This window comes from Cololabis saira, chromosome 16, assembly GCF_033807715.1.
Source record: "Cololabis saira isolate AMF1-May2022 chromosome 16, fColSai1.1, whole genome shotgun sequence".
NCBI classification, from domain to species: Eukaryota; Metazoa; Chordata; class Actinopteri; order Beloniformes; family Belonidae; genus Cololabis; species Cololabis saira.
The window spans coordinates 36294687-36314506 of NC_084602.1; the positions used below are offsets into that span (position 1 = coordinate 36294687).

The window sequence follows — 19820 nt, forward strand, 5'->3', positions numbered from 1 at the left end:
GTCTTCGTTTGGTAATGGACTGTGTGTTTTGCATAACGTTTTTTTCCATATTTGTAATTTTCCACTGCTGTTTGAACAGCCAAGAACGGCACAAGTCCTCCCCGAAGTCCGAGACATTTTAAACTTAAAGCACTCCGCTTTTGGGGACCCTTTCATTCAAAAGCGCTGAAATACAAATATATTAAGAGAGCCTGGCAGGGAGCCGCCACCGCAGCAATGGCGGCCGCTCTACTTCCGTTTTTTGCTGGATTCGTGTATAGCGCAGTGCGCCCAATGTGTGTTGTTATTGTAAGGCGGACGTAGTTGAGGCCACCATGAGAATGTTAAAGGGGGATGCGTGCCCATCTCACAGCCGATGGGAAAAAAGAAGTGAAACAAATTGCTATTATTCCGGGAGGTCTGACAAAGGAACTCCAACCCCTGGACATCGGTGTGAACCGGCCGTTCAAGGTGAGGCTGCGAGCGGCGTGGGAGCGATGGATGACGATGGAGACCACAGCTTCACAAAGAGTGGAAGGCAGCGCCGGGCAAACTACGCCACCGTTTGCGGATGGATTGTAGATGCGTGGGCTAACGTGTCTGCTGGGACTGTTGTACGAGCTTTCGCAAAAGGCGGCATCATTTCCTAGGGGCCGCACGGCACGGAAAGTGACTCTGACAGCGAAGAAAGTGGAACTGGCATATTTGATTTAGCGCAGCTGTTTAATTCAGAAACGGAGGATGAGGACTTCGATGGGTTTGACTAATGACGCTTGTTTTAATTTTTGATTATTCATAGGTGATTTAAAAGATGTTAGTACTTTGTAATAAAGACTTAAATAAGCACAATCAAACTCAGTTTTGCTCCCGCTCTATTTTTAAATACGCACACTTGTATGCTTGTGTGTGTGTTGTTGTAAGGCGGTGCGCCATATGTGTGTGTAGATGGCGCCTTTTCGTTTGGTACACCGTGTGTTTGTGTTAAATACAGAAATGGCACACGCTGCGCCTTTTCATATGGTGCGCCATATGGTCGTGAAAATACGATATTTTGATTTTTATTCTGATTATTATTATGATTCTGATTATTATTCTGATTCTGATTCTGATTTTGATTATTATTCTGATTCTGATTATTTTGATTATTATTCTGATTCTGATTATTATTCTGATTCTGATTCTGATTATTATTCTGATTCTGATTCTGATTCTGATTATTATTCTGATTCTGATTATTATTCTAATTCTGATTCTGATTATTATTCTGATTCTGATTATTATTCTTATTTTGATTCTGATTATTATTCTGATTCTTATTCTGATTCTGATTATTATTCTGATTCTTATTCTGATTCTGATTATTATTTTGATTCTGATTATTATTCTTATTTTAATTCTGATAATTATTCTGATTCTGATTATTATTCTAATTCTGATTCTTATTCTGATTCTGATTATTATTCTGATTCTGATTATTATTCTGATTATTATTCTGATTCTGATTATTATTCTGATTCTGATTATTATTCTGATTCTGATTATTATTCTAATTCTGATTCTTATTCTGATTCTGATCATTATTCTGATCCTGATTATTATTCTGATTCTGATTCTGATTCTGATTATTATTCTGATTCTGATTATTATTGTTATTTTGATTCTAATTCTGATTATTATTCTGATTCTGATTATTATTCTGGTTATTATTCTAATTCCGATTCTGACTCTGATTATTATTCTAATTCTGATTCTGACTCTGATTATTATTCTGATTATTACTATTCTGATTCTGATTGTTATTCTTATTTTGATTCTAATTCTGATTATTATTCTGATTCTGATTCTGATTCTGATTCTCATTCTGATTCTGATTATTATTCTAATTCTGATTCTGACTCTGATTATTATTCTAATTCTGATTCTGACTCTGATTATTATTCTGATTATTACTATTCTGATTCTGATTGTTATTCTTATTTTGATTCTAATTCTGATTATTATTCTGATTCTGATTCTGATTCTCATTCTGATTCTGATTATTATTCTAATTCTGATTCTGACTCTGATTATTATTCTGATTGTTATTCTGATTCTGACTCTGATTATTATTCTGATTCTGATAATTATTCTAATTCTAATTCTAATTCTGACTCTGATTCTGATTATTATTCTGATTCTGATTATTATTCTGATTATTCTGATTCTGGTTCTGATTCTTATTCTTATTCTGATTGTTATTCTAATTCTAATTTATATTCTGATTCTTATTCTGATTATGATTATTATTCTAATTCTGATTCTGACTCTGATTATTATTCTTATTATTATTATTCTGATTGTTATTCTAATTATTATTATTATTATTATGATTATTATTCTAATTCTAATTCTGACTCTGATTATTATTCTAATTCTGATCATTATTCTGACTGATTATTATTCTGATTCTGATTGTTATTCTAATTCTGATTCTGACTCTGATTCTGATTATTATTCTGATTCTGATTATTATTCTGATTCTGATTATTATTCTGATTCTGATTATTATTCAGATTATTCTGATTCTGATTCTTATTCTTATTCTGATTGTTATTCTAATTCTAATTCTGATTCTGATTCTTATTCTTATTCTGATTATGATTATTATTCTAATTCTGATTCTGACTTGATTATTATTCTTATTATTATTATTATGATTGTTATTCTAATTATTATTATTATTATTCTGATTATTATTCTAATTCTAATTCTGATTCTGACTCTGATTATTATTCTAATTCTGATTATTATTCTGACTGATTATTATTCTGATTCTGATTGTTATTCTAATTCTGATTCTGACTCTGATTGTTATTCTGATTATTATTATTCTGATTCTGATTATTATTCTAATTCGGATTGTGATTATTATTCTGATTCTGATTATTATTCTAATTCTGACTCTGACTCCGAGGTGGTTGCAGCGTCACCAGGGACGGCCCCCACGCCTGTCTGGTCTTGAGCCCCGCCGTCAGAGCGGCTTCAGAGCGGCGTCCCCGAGCAGAGTTTGGGGGGGAATCGCGGTGGAAATGAAGGAGGTGAACGGCTGCGGTGTGCGCTCCTCCGTGAGCTTCCTGTCCCGCAGGGAGACCACGGGGCAGCCGCTGCTGAAGGACGACTTCCAGAGGCGCAGGCTGGCCGGCTGCACCAGCCTCTTCAAGAGGGACATGCTGGGGCACTTCGGCTGCGTTAACGCCATCGAGTTCTCCACCCGCGGGGGAGAGTGGCTGGTGTCCGGTGAGTGAAGCCCCGCCCCCCCGCTGTAGCCGCCTAGCCGCTAGCGGGCCCCGGCTAGCGCGGCTAACGTGGCTAACGTAGCCTGGGCCGGTTCCGCACTGAAAATAAATAAAATAAAATAAATAAAAATAAATAAATGAAATAAAATAATTAAATAAAATTAACAAAAAAATAATAATTATAATAATAATAAATACATAATAAATTAATAATAAATAAATAAATAAAAAAAGAATTATAACAATAATAAAAAAATAAAAAATAAATAAATGAAATAAAATAAACCCTAAACCCGACACACACACCGTGGGCGGCCAGAACCCGGGACCAGGTCCAAAAACCGACCCATCTGTCCCGGTTTGGTTGCTGCTGGTTTCTCCATTTTGGCTCCGCAGGCTGTGTTTACTTTCCGTGCTGGAGCTGAAAATCACTCAAAACCCACTTTTATCAGCTCCATAGCTGCCGGCCCAGGTGTGGCACACTTGATAAATGCAAGACACCGACTTTGCAACAGACACAGGGGTTGATTTCCTCCTGGAAACCCCAAATAAAAGTCAAACTTGGGTTTTGTTATTAAGATGACATCCTGGTCCAGGATTGATGTGACGTCACACACCGGTCAAGTCTGCAGCCCCAGCTGGAAAAACAATGATCAATGATCAATTTATATTAATTCACCTGACATGGGACTGGTCTGTATTCCAGACCGCCTAAACCGAGACCAAAACACTACCAGGACCAGAGAGTCTCAAGACCAGAGAGTAGGGCTGGGCGATATATCGAGATTTTAATATATATCGATATATTTTCGAACGCGATATGGTACGAGACAATATCGTTTATATCGATTTAAAAAAAAATATATATATATATTTTTTTATGATTTTGATATAGCTTATTTTGTGACAAATTGACTTGAATGTTTTATTTGAGATTTGCACAAATGTTTTGTTATTTGCACAACTGTCAACCTCAGTGGAAAAGTCTGCCTGTTACTGTCTACATTGTATTAATTGCACAGTGTATTTTAATTTAATTGTTATGCAGGAAAGGGATATTTGTTTTACTTTATTCAAGAAGCATTTTTATTCTATATATGCAGGCAGTTTATTTTTATTTCATTTGTTTTATACATTTTGATATTGTGCAGACCTCTGTTAATAAATACCTGTGTGACATTTGGCACGAGGCTTTGTATTAAAACTGACTGATTTTTTTAAGGGTTTGCCTCAGAAAAAATGAAGCTAACAGAGATGCTATGCTATAATGCTTTGGGGGAAACCCCAATTATGGCACAGAAAAAATATCGATATATATGGAGTATCGCCATTCAGCTAGAAAATATCGAGATATGACTTTTGGTCCATATCGCCCAGCCCTACCAGAGAGTATCCAGACAAGACCAGAGAATATCAAGAGAGTATCAAGACTAGTTCAGCTCAAGACCAAAAAGAAACCTAGTTATTTCATAATCTTGCGTGAGTTGTAGAACATCAGCACATTCCTGTCAAGTTTTGGATTTAAAAATAAGGGAAATTTTCCGCCGCTGTCCCACCAGCCCAAGCAAGGTCCAGTATCTTACATTTTAAGATACATTTGCAAGAAATCCTAAATATCTACCTGTCAACCACTTACAAACTACAATTATGTGCTCAGAATCTGAGAGTCCGACCTTTGTTGACACTGAAATGCTGTGGACATTCCTGTGTATTGAAAAATAAGGGGAATTTTCCGCTGCTGTCCCACCAGCCCAACCAAGTGGAGTGGAGTACCTTACACCTTACATTTTAAGATATATTTACAAAAAATGTAAAATAATTACCTGTCAACCACTTACAAACTACAATTATAATAGAGCCTCAATGAAAACCCCCAAAAATTTAAAGCACATGTATTCATTTTAAATATTTTCAGTTTATATACACTAGTGATCCACCGAATGTTCGGTAACCGAAATTGTTCGGCCAAAAATGGCACAAAAAAAAATTCGGTGTTCAGTGGAATAAGTGGGGAAAAAAACGAACAATTAATAACAGCATGTTTAGATGACGTAATCAAACAGCGAACAGCGTGGAGTGAGGGGGCGAGCGGTGTTAAATGCAGCAAACATGTCAGCATGTCAGATCATTACTTGGATGTGGGAAAAAGCAGAGGAGAAATGATCCAGGCTGAGTTGGATTTGGGAAACCGCTTGGTGATGGAGACGGTTACGGGACGTACAGCAGAGAAAAGGTCGTACTACCGACGCGGTGGAGAACCCTCACTGTCTCATATGACGAGATCCTCCAAGAAAATAACCCAGATTTTTACAATTATTATACAGGGCTTTAAATTGCGGTGATCAGCCCCACCGCGACCCGATGAATTGGATTTGAACGGGAGAAAATGAAAAAGGAGTATGAGAAAAAATACAATAAGTACAGTAAGACAAATTGTGACTGGCGAGTATTTCACTGCACATTTATTTGATTTATGCAATGGTGAAAAAAATGGCAAAATAAATGAAAAACTGCGAAGAACCATTGTTCGGTATTATTCGGTATTCGGCTGGTGTTGATGTGTAAGCGATACGCAGTCGCTGTAAGAGATTATCAGGACGGGAGTCCAAAGTTACTTTGGCTGACCACAACAGCTTCTGTACAAAATACGCAAATATACCGTCAAAGGAAATGAAACTGATGTTTAAATATGAACAAAAGTTATTTGTGTTGCTTTAACCTAGGCCTGTGTTGAAAAAAATAAATTTTCTGATTCTAAATCGATTCTTATATTAATTCCTAAAAATCGATTCATATGTCTAAAGATTGATTTTTTTTATTTTTTTATTTATTTATTTTTTTTCATCATTACATTACAACTTTTGGTATTTTTTTGTTTATGCCCAAAAAAGGAATGTTTTGTTGGACACAAGAATAACTGGTGCAATGTTTTTGCCGGTAAATATGTTTAAAGGTATAAAAAAAACACAGTTTTCAGATATAATTGCATAAATTGTCTATATTTCATTACTTTATATACCGTACTGTCTTGGGGTTACATTTGCAAAAAATGCTAAAAACCAAATTTCTCAAAAACCGAAATAGACAGAAAATGGAAAAAATTAAAATGGAATGTAAAAAAAAATAAAAGCGATTTTATACCTGCCCTGGATCCGTTTGATAATTCTGCCCCACGATGTTTCTGAAAGCAGTTCTATCAGCATTCTGGGAGCTGATTGGTCCTTACAGCATCATTAGCTGCCAATACTTGCTGTTGTAAGGTTTTTTACCTGCCACTGTTTATGTTATGTTTATTTAATAATTGCTCGGGTGTCAGGTTCTGGGTTTCTGCTGGAAAGCACCTAGAGACAACTTCTGTTGTAAAAGACACTATATAAATTGAATTGAATTGAATCTCAATATAATACTAGTGTTAATATGTTTCATAACTACAGTCATATAATTCATGCAACAGCTCAAAAAACAGTTTTAATAACACTAACCCAAATCAATATCGGAATCAAATCGGATCTAATCAAATCTTGATAATTGATTCTGAATCTTAAGAATCAGAATCGAATCGGTTCTTGACATTTGAATGGATCCCCAGCCCTGGTAATCACACACCGATGTGCTGCGTTTGTTTGGTCCGTGTGAGTTTCCAGAAGCGATGACGGCTCTTTGTTCTTCCTGCTGTCTGCGGCAGACGTCGCCGGTTGGCAGGTTGTGGTTCGTTATTCGTGTGTTGACACTCTGGTGGTAACGGACCGTCTTTCCCCGCAGGGGGAGACGACCGGCGGGTTCTTCTGTGGGACATGGAGAAGGCCATCCACGGCCGGGCCAAGCCCATCAAGCTGAAGGGAGAGCACCTGTCCAACATCTTCTGCCTCGCCTTCGACAGCACCAACAAGAAGGTCTTCTCCGGAGGTGAGACCAGATCTGTCTGTCTGTCTGTCTGTCTGTCTGTCTGTCTGTCTGTCTGTCTGTCTGTCTGTACTTCTATCTATCTATACATTAGGGATGGGCGGTATGAACTAAAAAATGTATCACGATAATTTCTGGCATTTAACAATAAAAATGACGATTAAAAACGAGAGATCTCTGGGGGGGTGCGAAACTTTGTCTGCTTTGAGGATATGCAGTTGTAAAAATTATATTTACACATGTTAAATGAATAAAAAATCATAATAACACACCTAATGGAATACAGTAATCCAAGTCTGTATAAACCCATTTAGAAATATGTTTTGGTCATTTTAAAATACGTTAAAAAGTTATTTATCAGGATAAAAACTTAAAAACCTATTATTATATCATTATTCAACATTTAATCATGCTACTACTCCGACAGGTTGTTAAAGGAAAAATGATAAAAAATGTTGCGCTCATATTAAAAGAGAAATTTTTCAGAAATATTTTTATGTCCTTGCAATTATTTTTTGTGTGTATTTTATACATTGGTGACACAAAATGAAGGTGAGAAAAACAAAGTACAGGGTAAACCAAAGAGAAATGTATCAAAAAAACATAATTAATGTTCATTTTTTCAATTAAAGACTATTTTGCTGCTAGTACGTACAGGTCGGGGGGCCCGGCTGGTCTTAGACACAAGTAGGGGGGAAACAAGGAAAAAAGGTTGGGAACCACTGATCTAAAAGAATACTAAATACTACTAAACTACACCAATTCAATTGAATTAATAAAAACCAATTAAATTAGTCCACCTGTGCTGCAAAACTGGAATGACTCAAATGAAACAAGTTTGAAATGTAAGAACAGATTCAACATTTATTCAAACTGTATGGCTTAAACAGTGGGATAACAGCAAACAGCAAAAGTACCATTGTCCTTCAAGTTTTCTTAGCTTATAAAATCACAAAGTAGAAAAAAAAAAATACAACCTGATAAATAAAGAAACAGGACAAATAAATAAAAGCCATCCTTTGCACTCACTGTTTCTTTGCAGACTTTGCTCCTCGTCACTCTTTTTAAATCCAAACCAGTTCCAGATAACGGAGCTGGAGCCTCGTTTAACAACGAGCTCTCAGATCCGCCTTCCGCCATGTTTGTTAAGGCTGAATTATGGTTCTGCGTTAAATTGACGCAGAGCCTACATCGTAAGCTCTGCGTGGATTTAACGCAGAACCATAATTCAGGGTTTACACAAAAACGTCATAAACAGGAATTTATCGTTTTTACCGGGAAATGACAAATTCTTACCGTGGGGAATTTTTTTGACGGTTTATCGTGAATGGTAAAATATCACCCATTCCTACTATACATATATACATCTATCATCTGAATCTTTAATTACACTGTAACGTTCATGTTTTTAATTCTATTCATCTGGTTACTGAAATAAAAACACTAACATGATGTAGAAACTTCATATATGTATGAAAAATCACTTCTCAGCTCATAAAACACAGTTGTATTAAGCTAAATAACTTACATTACTTTAAGTTCAACTTCCTGACGAAGCTCAAATCTGGGATTAATGTAGTTTGTAATTATTAAAATAAAAGCAACAAATAACTAGAAGAAACCAGTTTTAACTGATTACACTTAACTGAGGTTTTTAAAAGCTACTTTACTGATAATCAATAAGGAATTGGAAAATACTTATATTGATCCTTCTAATGATTTTGACTTTAGTGTGTCAATCATGACGTCACCATGGTAACAACACTTGATGCCTTCATAAACAGGGTCAGCATGTTTGCAGTGAGGGAGATTCTTGTTCTGGCTTGTTTTTGAGTTTGTGGCGTGATTTTCTCTGCAGGAAACGACGAGCAGGTGATCCTTCATGACGTGGAGAGGAGGGAAACGCTGAACGTGTTCCTGCACATCGACGCCGTGTACAGCCTGTCCGTCAGCCCCGTCAACGACAACGTGTTCGCCAGCTCCTCGGACGACGGCCGCGTCCTCATCTGGGACACCCGCGAGCCGCCGCACGGAGGTACGTGGGACGCCGCGTCAGAGAGCCCTGACTGTTTTCTTCATCGTGCTCCCACAGTGTTCATAGCCACTCCCGCCCGCTCCCGCAAAACTCTGAGAATTCATGCCCGCACAATAATAGAGATGCATTGATTTAGTGTCTTCTCCCGTCCCGAAAGAGAAATGTCCTGGACAAATCTATCTGATTTAATGTTAACATGATCATTGTGGAGCTTGATGGATAATTGACAGTTCATAGGCACCTGACCGAAAGTTAGATGCATCATTGTCATCGTCGCACAAGCTATTTCACCTTTCACGCACGCATCAAAATACGGTATGTGATTGAGGTTATAGCAACAAGAGTAGGCTGTGAGTGGCTCAAATAACATAAAATAGACAAAGTTAACGAACGAAACAAATTAATCGCTTGGCCATTATACAGGACTGTCTCAGAAAATTTGAATATTGTGATAAAGTTCTTTATTTTCTGTAATGCAATTAAAAAAACAAAAATGTCATACATTCTGGATCAGCAATATTAAAATAATAAAAGACTTGCAATATTTCAGTTGATTTGTAATGTATCCAGAATGTATGACATTTTTAGGGCCCGAGCACTTACAGTGCGAAGGCCCTATTGTATCAGTAGGAATTTTTTTTTCTTTCTTTCCTTTTCTTTCTTTATTTTTTTTCTTTCTTCTGACAAAAGGAGGGCCTTTTTTCCCCCTAAACGTGCCCCAAAAAGTCACCAAATTTTGCACGCAAGCCAGGCCTGGTGAAAAATGTGATATTTCATTGTTTGCATTAATGGGCGTGGCCTAATGGCTCAACAGCGCCCCCTTGAAAACTTTGTGCCTCAAGCCCCACAATACGGTTTGACGTACATGAACGAAAATCGGTAAACACCTGTATCATGTCGCAACTTAAAGAAAAGTCTCTTGGCGCCATGGCCCAAACCCAACAGGAAGTCATTCATTTTGAATTAATTGTGTAATTTTGGCGCAATTTATGCCATTCCTTCGGCAATTAATACGGCCCGAACCGTAACGTGCACCCAGGTGTGTTATACATCAAAATGTGTGTCTCCATCCTCCGACACCACGCATTACTTTTCTCTTTCAAAAGCGTTACCGTGGCGACGCTAGACGCCAAAAAGCGCGCCCACCCTTCATCTGATTGGTTCAGACAGAAAAAACTTTGTGCCTCAAGCCCCATAATACGGTTTGACGTACATGGACGAAAATCGCTACACACCTCGGCCGCTCGGTGGCGCAGTGGGTTAAGCAGCGGGCCATATACTGAGGCTACAGTCCTCCTCCTGCAGCGGTTGCGGGTTCGAATCCAGCCCGTGCACCTTTGCTGCGTGTCTTCCCCGTTCTCTCTCGCTACCCCTTTCCAGTCTGCATCTCCAATAAAGGGCCACTAGAGCCCAAAAAAACCTTTAAAAAAAAAAAAAAAAAAAAAAAAAAAGAAAATCGGTACACACCTGTATCATGTCGCAACTTAAAGAAAAGTCTCTTGGCGCCATGGCCGAAATCAAACAGGAAGTCGGCCATTTTGAACATTCTGAATTACTCGCGTAATTTTGGAGCAATTTATGCCATTCCTTCGAGAGTTAATTCAGCCTGAACAGTAACGTGCACCCAGGTGTGTTATACGTCAAAATGTGCGTCTCCATCCTGCGACTATGCGCATTACTTTTCTCTTTCAAAAGTGTTACCGTGGCGACACTAGACGCCAAAACGCGCGCCCCCCCTTCATCTGATTGGTCCATATTTGATAGTTCCCCAAAAGTCACCAAATTTTGCACCAAGCCAGGCCTGGCGATAAATTTGATATTTCATGGTTTGCATTAATAGGTGTGGCCTAACGGCTCAACAGCGCCCCCTGGAATACTTTTCTCTGCCATAACTTTTGAATGGTTTGACATAGAGAGTCGTGAGTGTTGAGTCCTTGACCATAATTGGTGAAAATTAGCCCCGCCCCTTCTTCTGATTGGTTGTCCCTATTTTCTGCAATAACTTTTGAATGGTTTGACATAAAAAGTCGTGGGTGGTGTCATTTCTGATATGCTTATGGGGGGCGGTGGCCGTGAGTGCGAGGGCCCGTTCATCGCTGCTTGCAGCTTTAATTGTTTTTGTAATTGCATTACAGAAAATCACAATATTCTAATTTTCTGAGACAGTCCTGTATTGTATTGCTGTGGAGGAAGAGAATGCTGCTGACCGACTGAGGTTCCAATCCCTCGTCTCTTTTCCAAGATGCTCCACAGACACTAAACGCAGTTTCTCCAAATATCTGACTTGCCTTGATTTCTTTCTTTTGTAAAGACCTTGTTTGAGGTTTATTTTCCACCTCATTGATTTCCACCTTGTCGCTAGGCTACATCCCGATCCCACAGTTTTTTTTAGCCGCCCGTTCCCGCGAGATTTGCGTTGGGTCCTGCGGGACCCGGTGGGACCCGATCCCAACGCAGCCCCCGACCGCGTAACCCTCGCCGTGTGTGTCCGCCGACCCCGCCGGACCGGGAGGGCCCGCGGCTGCCGGTTCAACCGCCACATCCTTCTATTTTGGACACTTGTGACCACGTTGGACTAATAACAAGCTCGGCAGCTCCCGGTCTGTCATTTCTGCCAGATGGGCTCCTATATCGGTACGAGTCCCCCGTTAAAGCAGGGAAGTCTCAAATAAAGCATTGCCATGCTTCCTCAAATAAAAGCTGAGGTTTTGATTCACTGCAGCTGCCGAGGGTAAAACTAGTCATCCTCATTATTATTCTGATCCAGTGTGACGTGCTTTACTCCAGCTTCCTGCCTCGACCAGTTTTACTTGGGTAAAGTTGCTTTCGTCAAGGAAAATTATGACTAAATATTGTCGTCAACGATTCTTTATCACCTGAGGAAAACGAGACGCAACAGAAATGCAGGTCATGTGACGATAACGATAATTCAGGGCTCCAGACTGCGACCAAATGCTCGCATTTTGCGACCAAAATTTGAGTATGTGCGACTGAATTTCATGTCCACTCGCACACGTGCGACCAGTAAATTTGCCAGTGTTTTTTTTTTTTTTTTTTTTTTTTTTACACGTTAAACGTGGAAGGGGTGCGTCAATGAACCCCCATATTTGCAGGCCAATGAGTGTGAAAGGGAATGAGTTGGGGGATCTATTTATTTATTTATTTCGTTTAATTTCACCAGCTCAAAGCAGGTATTACGCCCGGACGACAATTAATGCGACACAACTCGCTGCCGCCGCGGCGCGCACATAAAGTTAGAAGAAAGAGGCGGCGGGTATGTTTGGTTTTAGTAACATCATGCTCAGGCCATGAGTCTGCAATGGCCCGGACGGGAGACACATGTAGCTCAGTGCTTAACTTTTATTTTTAATCCACTCTATATTCTTCTGGTTGTTCTCCGATATGTCCCCTAAAGCCTGATTTATGGTTCCGCCTTAAATCGACGCAGAGCTCTGCGTTGTTGTAACGCGGAACCATAAATCAGCCTTCACCCGGTACATACATAGGTTTCTCTAAACATCTGTCCCCGCTACAGTTTTAACTAAAAGAAAATGTGCTCCAATACAGCAGGTCTCATAATTTTATTTTGAACACTGCTTAAAATTTGCTTGACACAAATGAAAGTTAAATTTTAACACGTGGGAAAAACACCTAACCTTTTAAGTGATGTGTGTTATCAGGTGTAATGGCATTTTTAGGTTAGACATACGAATATTTCTTGGTAAGATCCTTAGTTATTTGAGTGAAGGCAGTGAATTTGGTCAACTGGTGTAAGTTCAGGGTTTTAGTAAAGACACAAGTAGGGAAATGTTATTGGCCAGTACCCCCAATATTTGTACATTTGTTAAGTACTGTGTTTAACAGTTACATTCATGGCTGAAAGGTTACTAAGCACTTTGTTACCAAGCACTTTTTTTTATCATGTGAATGTATGTTTTTTTTATATATAATGACAGCAATGGTGCTGTCAGTTTACTTTATGTTGCGGCATCTTTAAAAATGCACAATACAATGTAACACTGCATTTGAAACAGCACATTGTGGTAATTCATTAATCTTTTATGAAATACGTATTACTAATACACTGAAATGTAGTAGAAATGTAAACATTTGGTTAGCGTGTCGATAAACGATGTGCGCTCCTAAAATTTCTGATTGTGCCCCTAAAAATTTTCAGTTAGGGGCCACTGTGCTCCTAGTGAAAAAAAGTTAGTCTGGAGCCCTGTAATTAAATATACAGGACTGTCTCAGAAAATTGTGATAAAGTTCTTTATTTTCTGTAATACAATTACAAAAACAAAAATGTCATACATTCTGGATTCTTTACAAATCAACTGAAATATTGCAAGCCTTTTATTATTTTAATATTGTTGATTATGGTTTACAGTTTAAGATTAAGATTCCCAGAATATTCTAATTTTTTGAGATAGGATATTTGAGTTTTCTTAAGCTGTAAGCCATGATCAGCAATATTAAAATAATAAAATGCTTGTAATATTTCAGTTGATTTGTAATGAATCCAGAATGTATGACATTTTGGTTTCTGTAATTGCATTACAGAAAATCACAATATTCTAATTTTCTGAGACAGTCCTGTATAATCCCACATCGTCGACGAATAAAAACCAGACTAAAATGTAGATTATAGATTTTCGAATTCTAAATAATTAAATCCAAATTAAAAAACATCATGTAACCGTGGCCATAGATGTGGAAAAGAAAACCCAATGTGTCGTTGAAAAAGAAAAAGATGGGGAGAAATGTGGAAAAATAAATATGTTGTAAACTCAAATGAGAGTCTTCTGTATCTGGAATGAATGTATTCTTGAGTCTATAAGGTAACAATAATATAATAATAAGATAACCTTGTTTGACTCTTTGACTAAAACGAGACTAAAATGGTCCTGGACAATTCTGACTAAAATAAGACTAAAATGCTCAGACTTTTAGTCAACTGAAACTTGACACGACTAAAAGGAGAATGAACGTGACTAAAACTAGAATTGAAACAGGCTGACAGAAACAACACTAGTGCGGAGAACATGTCTCAGAGGACGATCTGGAGAGCAGCATAGTGATGTTTTGTCAAAGCTCTTTGGCATCGCCTGGTCTTGTGGTCGTATTTCCTGGCAAAGCCCCGTCAGCTGCTCCAACGTGTAAACAACTTTCCCGTCGTCATGGTTACTCACCATAACTGATGGTTTAACGAAAAGGGCCAGAATTACAAGCGTGAATCCTGTGATGAGAAGGAACAACAAACCGGTCCAGGAAACCTTGAACAGACGCAGAGAGACGCGATAAATGAGCGAAGCGCACGTCTTCATGTCCTTCTGGGACAGGGGTCGGCAACCCGCGGCTCTAGAGTCGCATGCGGCTCTTTAGCGCCGCCCTAGTGGCTCCTGGAGCTTTTTCAAAAATGTTTCACCTTTTTTTTCCTTTTTTCTTTTCTTTTCCTTTTTTTCTTATTTTTTCCTTTTTTTCCTCTTTTTTCTTCTTTTTTTTCTTTTTTTTCTTATTTTTTCCTTTTTTTCCTCTTTTTTCTTCTTTTTTTTTCTTTTTTTTTCTTCTTTTTTCCTTTATTTCGTCTTTTTTTCCTTTTTCTCCTTTTTCCTTTTATAATCTCAACATTTCGACTTTTTTCTCAAAATTTTGACTTTTTTCTCGACATTTCCACTTTAATCTATAATCATAATCAGAATCAGAATCAGAATCAGCTTTATTGGCCAGGTTCGAACATTGTCCAACAAGGAATTTGATTCGGTTATTTCGCTCTTTGGTAGTAAAAAAAAAAAAAACAATAAACAAATAAACAATAAACAAATGTGGTATTACTATCTACAGTATAAACATTTTAACATTTTAAGGTGCAGCAGTTTGAGGTAGTGATAAAAGAAGGATAGTTCTGAATAAAAATAAGAATAAGTATAAGTATAACCTATATACAATTTTAACAGACAAATTATACAAAAAAATACAAAAAATTATACAAAAGGAAGTACAAAAGTGAGAGGTGCAGCAGAGTGAGGCAGACATGATTATTAAAGAGGGTGCTGGATGATTTTTATTGCACGTGTTTGGTTACTCTGAGACTTATTATTTGTGGGAGTTCATCAGAGCAACCGCTTGCGGGAAGAAACTGTCTTTGTGTCTGGAGGTTTTGGCGTACAGAGCTCTGTAGCGCCGTCCAGAGGGGAGGAGTTGGAACAGGCGGTGTCCCGGGTGTGAGGGGTCTGCAGAGATTCGACCTGCCCGTTTCCTGGTCCTGGACCGGTACAGGTCGTCGATAGATGGGAGGTTAGTCCCAACTATCCTCTCTGCAGTCCTGATAGTCCGTTGCAGTCTGTGCCTGTCCAGTTTGGTGGCTGATGCAAACCAGACAGTGATGGAGGAGCAGAGAACAGACTGGATGATGGCAGTGTAAAAAGTGATCAGCAGCTGCTGTGGCAGGTTGAACTTCCTGAGCTGCCGCAGGAAGTACAACCTTTGCTGCGCCTTCTTCCTGACGGAACTGATGTGGGTGGTCCACTTCAGGTCCCGGGAGATGGTGGACCCCAGGAACTTGAAGGAGTCTGTGGAGGAGACGGTGCTGTTGAGGATGGTGAGGGGGGAGGAGTGGCAGTGGGTTTTTCCTGAAGTCCACTGTCTTGAGCGGGTTCAGTTTAGGGCTGAACGATATGGACAAAATTTCATATCTCGATATTCATGCCAGATATCTCGATATCAATACGATACGATATGACTTCGGTTCGGTGAAAACCAAGCATTTTTCAGAAAAATAAAAACATCAGAAATCAAAAGAGTGCAGTTTTATTGATTAGAACTCACTGCCAGTCATCAACATTAACATAAAGTCACTCAATAATAAATAATAATCAAAATATTTTACTGTAGCTCCGCTTTAACGATAAATAACCAATGCAGTTAGAGTTAGAGTTCAGTACATGTTATTGATTGGACGCTGCAGCTGATCGGACTGTCACAACATCACTGCAGTTTCATGACGGAGTGAAGACAGATTACAGATTAAACTCATGTTTCACTCCCAGGTTTCATATTTGATTTATTTTCTGTTTCAACAATTAAATATCTAAAAATGTTAACTTTCAATCTGGTCAACAAAAGAACCAGAAACAACTTTCTTAATTTATTACTGCGCATGTGCAATCCCCCCATTTGTCCAATCCTTGTTTTTCAGTATCCTCCAACGAATAGGAAATAGAGAAAAGAGTTTTCCACTCGCTGTTTTAATTCCCAATTTCGATTTTCAAACACATCAATTAATTTTTTATTATCAAAACAAAAGATGGGGAACGGATTATTTTGGTTTATTTCTCGTTTTTATATACGGATGGACACGTCGCAATTTTCACCAAGCACAACTTGCACAACACCTCGCTCTGTTCGTCGACATCATCCTTTCTAAATCCAAAATACCTCCAAATAATGGAGGATGATTTATGTTTTGGCACAAAATTAGATTCTGCACTGCCACCGGCCGCATTATCCTCCGCAATCATGTCTCTTTTCTTCCGTTTGGATTTCTCCGCTCTTCTCCGCTCTCCTGTGTGTGTGGCTGTGTGCGTCTCAGTCACGTCTCCCTCCCACCCTCCTATGTTTGTCATTGGTTGGCTTCAGCTGTCGATCAACAGCAAGCATGAAATAAGCTTTGTGGTTGGCTGGCCGTAGTGGTGCGTTCAAGGGCAATCTTAAAAGTAGTGTTTATGGAGACTGCTCGAGCTGTACAAGCAGGGCGAGCGGAAATATATCGTTTATATCGTTGCTTTTCCGTTATTAATGTCTTGAATGTTATATCTCGATATAGATACGATAACGGTAATATCGTTCTAGCCTAGTTCAGTTCCAGGTGGTTCCGACCGCACCAGTGGACCAGCTGATCCACCTCCCGTCTGTACGCGGACTCGTCACCTTCCCGGATCAGGCCGATGACGGTGGTGTCGTCCGCGTACTTCAGGAGCTTCACAGACGAGTCCCCTGAGGTGCAGTCGTTAGTGTAGAGGGAGAAGAGCAGTGGCGAGAGGACGCACCCCTGGGGGGCGCCAGTGCTGATGGTCCGGGTGCTGGATGTGATGCTCCCCAGCCTCACCTGCTGCCTCCTGTCACTCAGGAAGCTGGTAATCCACTGACAGGTGGGGGCAGGCACGGTGAGCTGGGTGAGCTTCTGGTGGAGGATTGCGGGTGCGATCGTGTTGAACGCCGAGCTGAAGTCCACAAACAGGATCCTTGTTGATCCTTCCCCCAGTTCTAACTAATATAGAAACATGCAGCACGTGTTGTCTTCATTCTAAGGCTTATACAAGACTTCATTTTGTGCGGCTCCAGACATATTTGTTTTTTGTGTTTTTGGTCCAATATGGCTCTAAAACATTTTGGGTTGCCGTCCCTGTTCTGGGACAATCCTGCCTGAGCTAGATAGTTTAATTTGTGGTTAATACACCCGTCTTCTGTCCCCAGAGCCGTTCTGCCTGGCCAGCTACCCGTCGGCGTTCCACAGCGTCATGTTCAACCCCGTGGAGCCGCGGCTGCTCGCCACCGGCCAACTCCAAGGAGGGCGTCGGGTTGTGGGACATCCGCAAGCCGCGCAGGTCACATTCTTCTCTCTCTCTCTTTAGTTGTGTGTGTGTGTTTTCACCCATTTTTTCCCCCCCAACTTTATTCATTGAGGTTTTCATAGGTGGGATAATACAGGTACACAAATACTTGTAGTGGTCTGTAGAAATGGGCGATATTTTACCGTTCACGATAAACCGTCAAAAAAATTCCCACGGTAAGAATTTGTCATCTCGCGGTAAAAATGATAAATTCTCGTTGATGATGTTTTTGTGTAAAACTGATTTATGGTTCTGTGTTAAATCCACGCACAACGTACGGGAAGGAAGGAAGGAAGGAAAGAAGGAAGGAAGGAAGGGAAGGAAGGCAGGAAGGAAGGAAGCAAGGAAGGAAAGGAAGGAAGGAAGGAAGGAAGGAAAGGAACGAAGGAAGGAAGAAGGAAGGAAGGAAGGAAGGAAGGAAGGAAGGAAGGAAAGGAGGAAGGAAGGAAGGAAGGAAGGAAGGAAGGAAGGAAGGAAGGAAGGAAGGAAGGAAGGAAGGAAGGAAGGAAGGAAGGAAGGGAAGGAAGGAAGGGAAGGAACGGAAGGAAGAAGGAAGGAAGGAAGGAAGGAAGGAAGGAAGGAAGGAGGACAGGAAGGAAGGAAGGAAGGAAGGAAGGAAGAAGGAAGGAAGGAAGGAAGAAGGAAGGAAGGAAAACCAAACATGGCGGATCTGAGTCCATTTCAGTTTTGCAGTACAGATGTAACTCATTTAATTGTTTTTTATCAATTCAATGTTAATGGTGTAGTTTAGTAGTATTTAGTATCTTTTAGAGCAGTGATTTGGCTCCAAAGACTGAATGTGGTGATAGATTTATAGTTACAAAGTAGGTCCATACCGCCCATCCCTAGACAACCAACAGAGTATTGTCCATTGACCACGTTTACATGCAGTCAATAAGCCTTTTTCTAACCGTAATATTAGCAATAACCCGGTTACACGGCCATGTAAACACCAATAACCCCTTTGAATAACCAGAATTTGCTCATTATTCCGGTTTTTAAAAACCCCAATCTGACCCCTGGGTTACTCGCTTTTAAAACCTGAATATTGGGTCATGTAAACACCAAACGGAATATCCCCATCAACGGAACAGGAATTAGTTTTCTGCTCATGCTCTCGTTCACAAGGAATCCTGGTCTTTTGAGTCCAGGAAGTTCTTATAAACACGGAGAAACAAGACCAGGAGGAGACTAATCACTCATAAATGTAATGAAGGATATGAACATTTCTATGCATTTGTAGACGGTAGAAAGTACCGGGATAGCGGAGATTTACAAGAAGGTGAGAGAAAAGTTGCGCGAAGCAGCATTTGTTTTGAATTTGGATACAGGAAGAAGAAGCGGGAAATGGCGGGAATTGCGTCATCACGTTCTCTGCGCATCGCTGGTTTGATCCAGATATCCTGAATGATAATTACCATGTAACGGAATATTCCCAATGTTTCAGTAACCGGAATATTAGCAATAACCCAAATTTTTGACTGCATGTAAACGTAGTCAGTGACGTTATGCACATTCCTTCTATTGTCATTGTACAGTTCAGAGTTGGTTATACACAGATCCCAATAGGAAAAATAAAGAAATGAATAACAATTGTAAATAAAATTATAGTAATCCATCCCTATCCTAGACACAAACACACACACACACACACACACACACACACCACACACAGACACACACACACACACACACACACACACACACACACATTTAATTAGTTCCTCAGGTTCTTCATTGATGCTGAGTGAGTGAATGTGGTCGATAAAAAAGGTTGCCAAGTTTTCTTGAAAGCTTTCAAGGAACCCTTTGACCCATTTTTTTAAGAGAAGAGGAACCTTAAATCCTCGTTCAAGGTTGTTTTTGGCAGCGGCGGCGGTTTCTAATGGACCTCAAGCGAGCAAATAAAAAGAGCTGGCGGTCGGAGGCGGCGCTCTGTTGGCCGGGATTCACGCTGAAGCATTTAACAGTGTCAGAGGACGCGTCTGATGGGGATGTTTTTATTTACTGCCGTCTGGT

The 19820-nt window shown here is 39.6% G+C and overlaps 1 protein-coding gene across 1 annotated transcript; it reads left to right on the forward strand.

Annotated features, from left to right (window-relative positions):
- Positions 1 to 2962: 2962 nt before the first annotated feature.
- Positions 2963 to 19212, forward strand: dcaf5 (ddb1 and cul4 associated factor 5). Its single transcript, XM_061744268.1, is given in 6 exon segments — positions 2963 to 3255; positions 7017 to 7160; positions 9016 to 9192; positions 17665 to 17744; positions 17746 to 17795; positions 19200 to 19212. Coding segments are annotated over 6 exon segments (672 nt in total). The 5' UTR covers positions 2963 to 3047.
- The last annotated feature ends 608 nt before the right edge of the window (positions 19213 to 19820 follow it).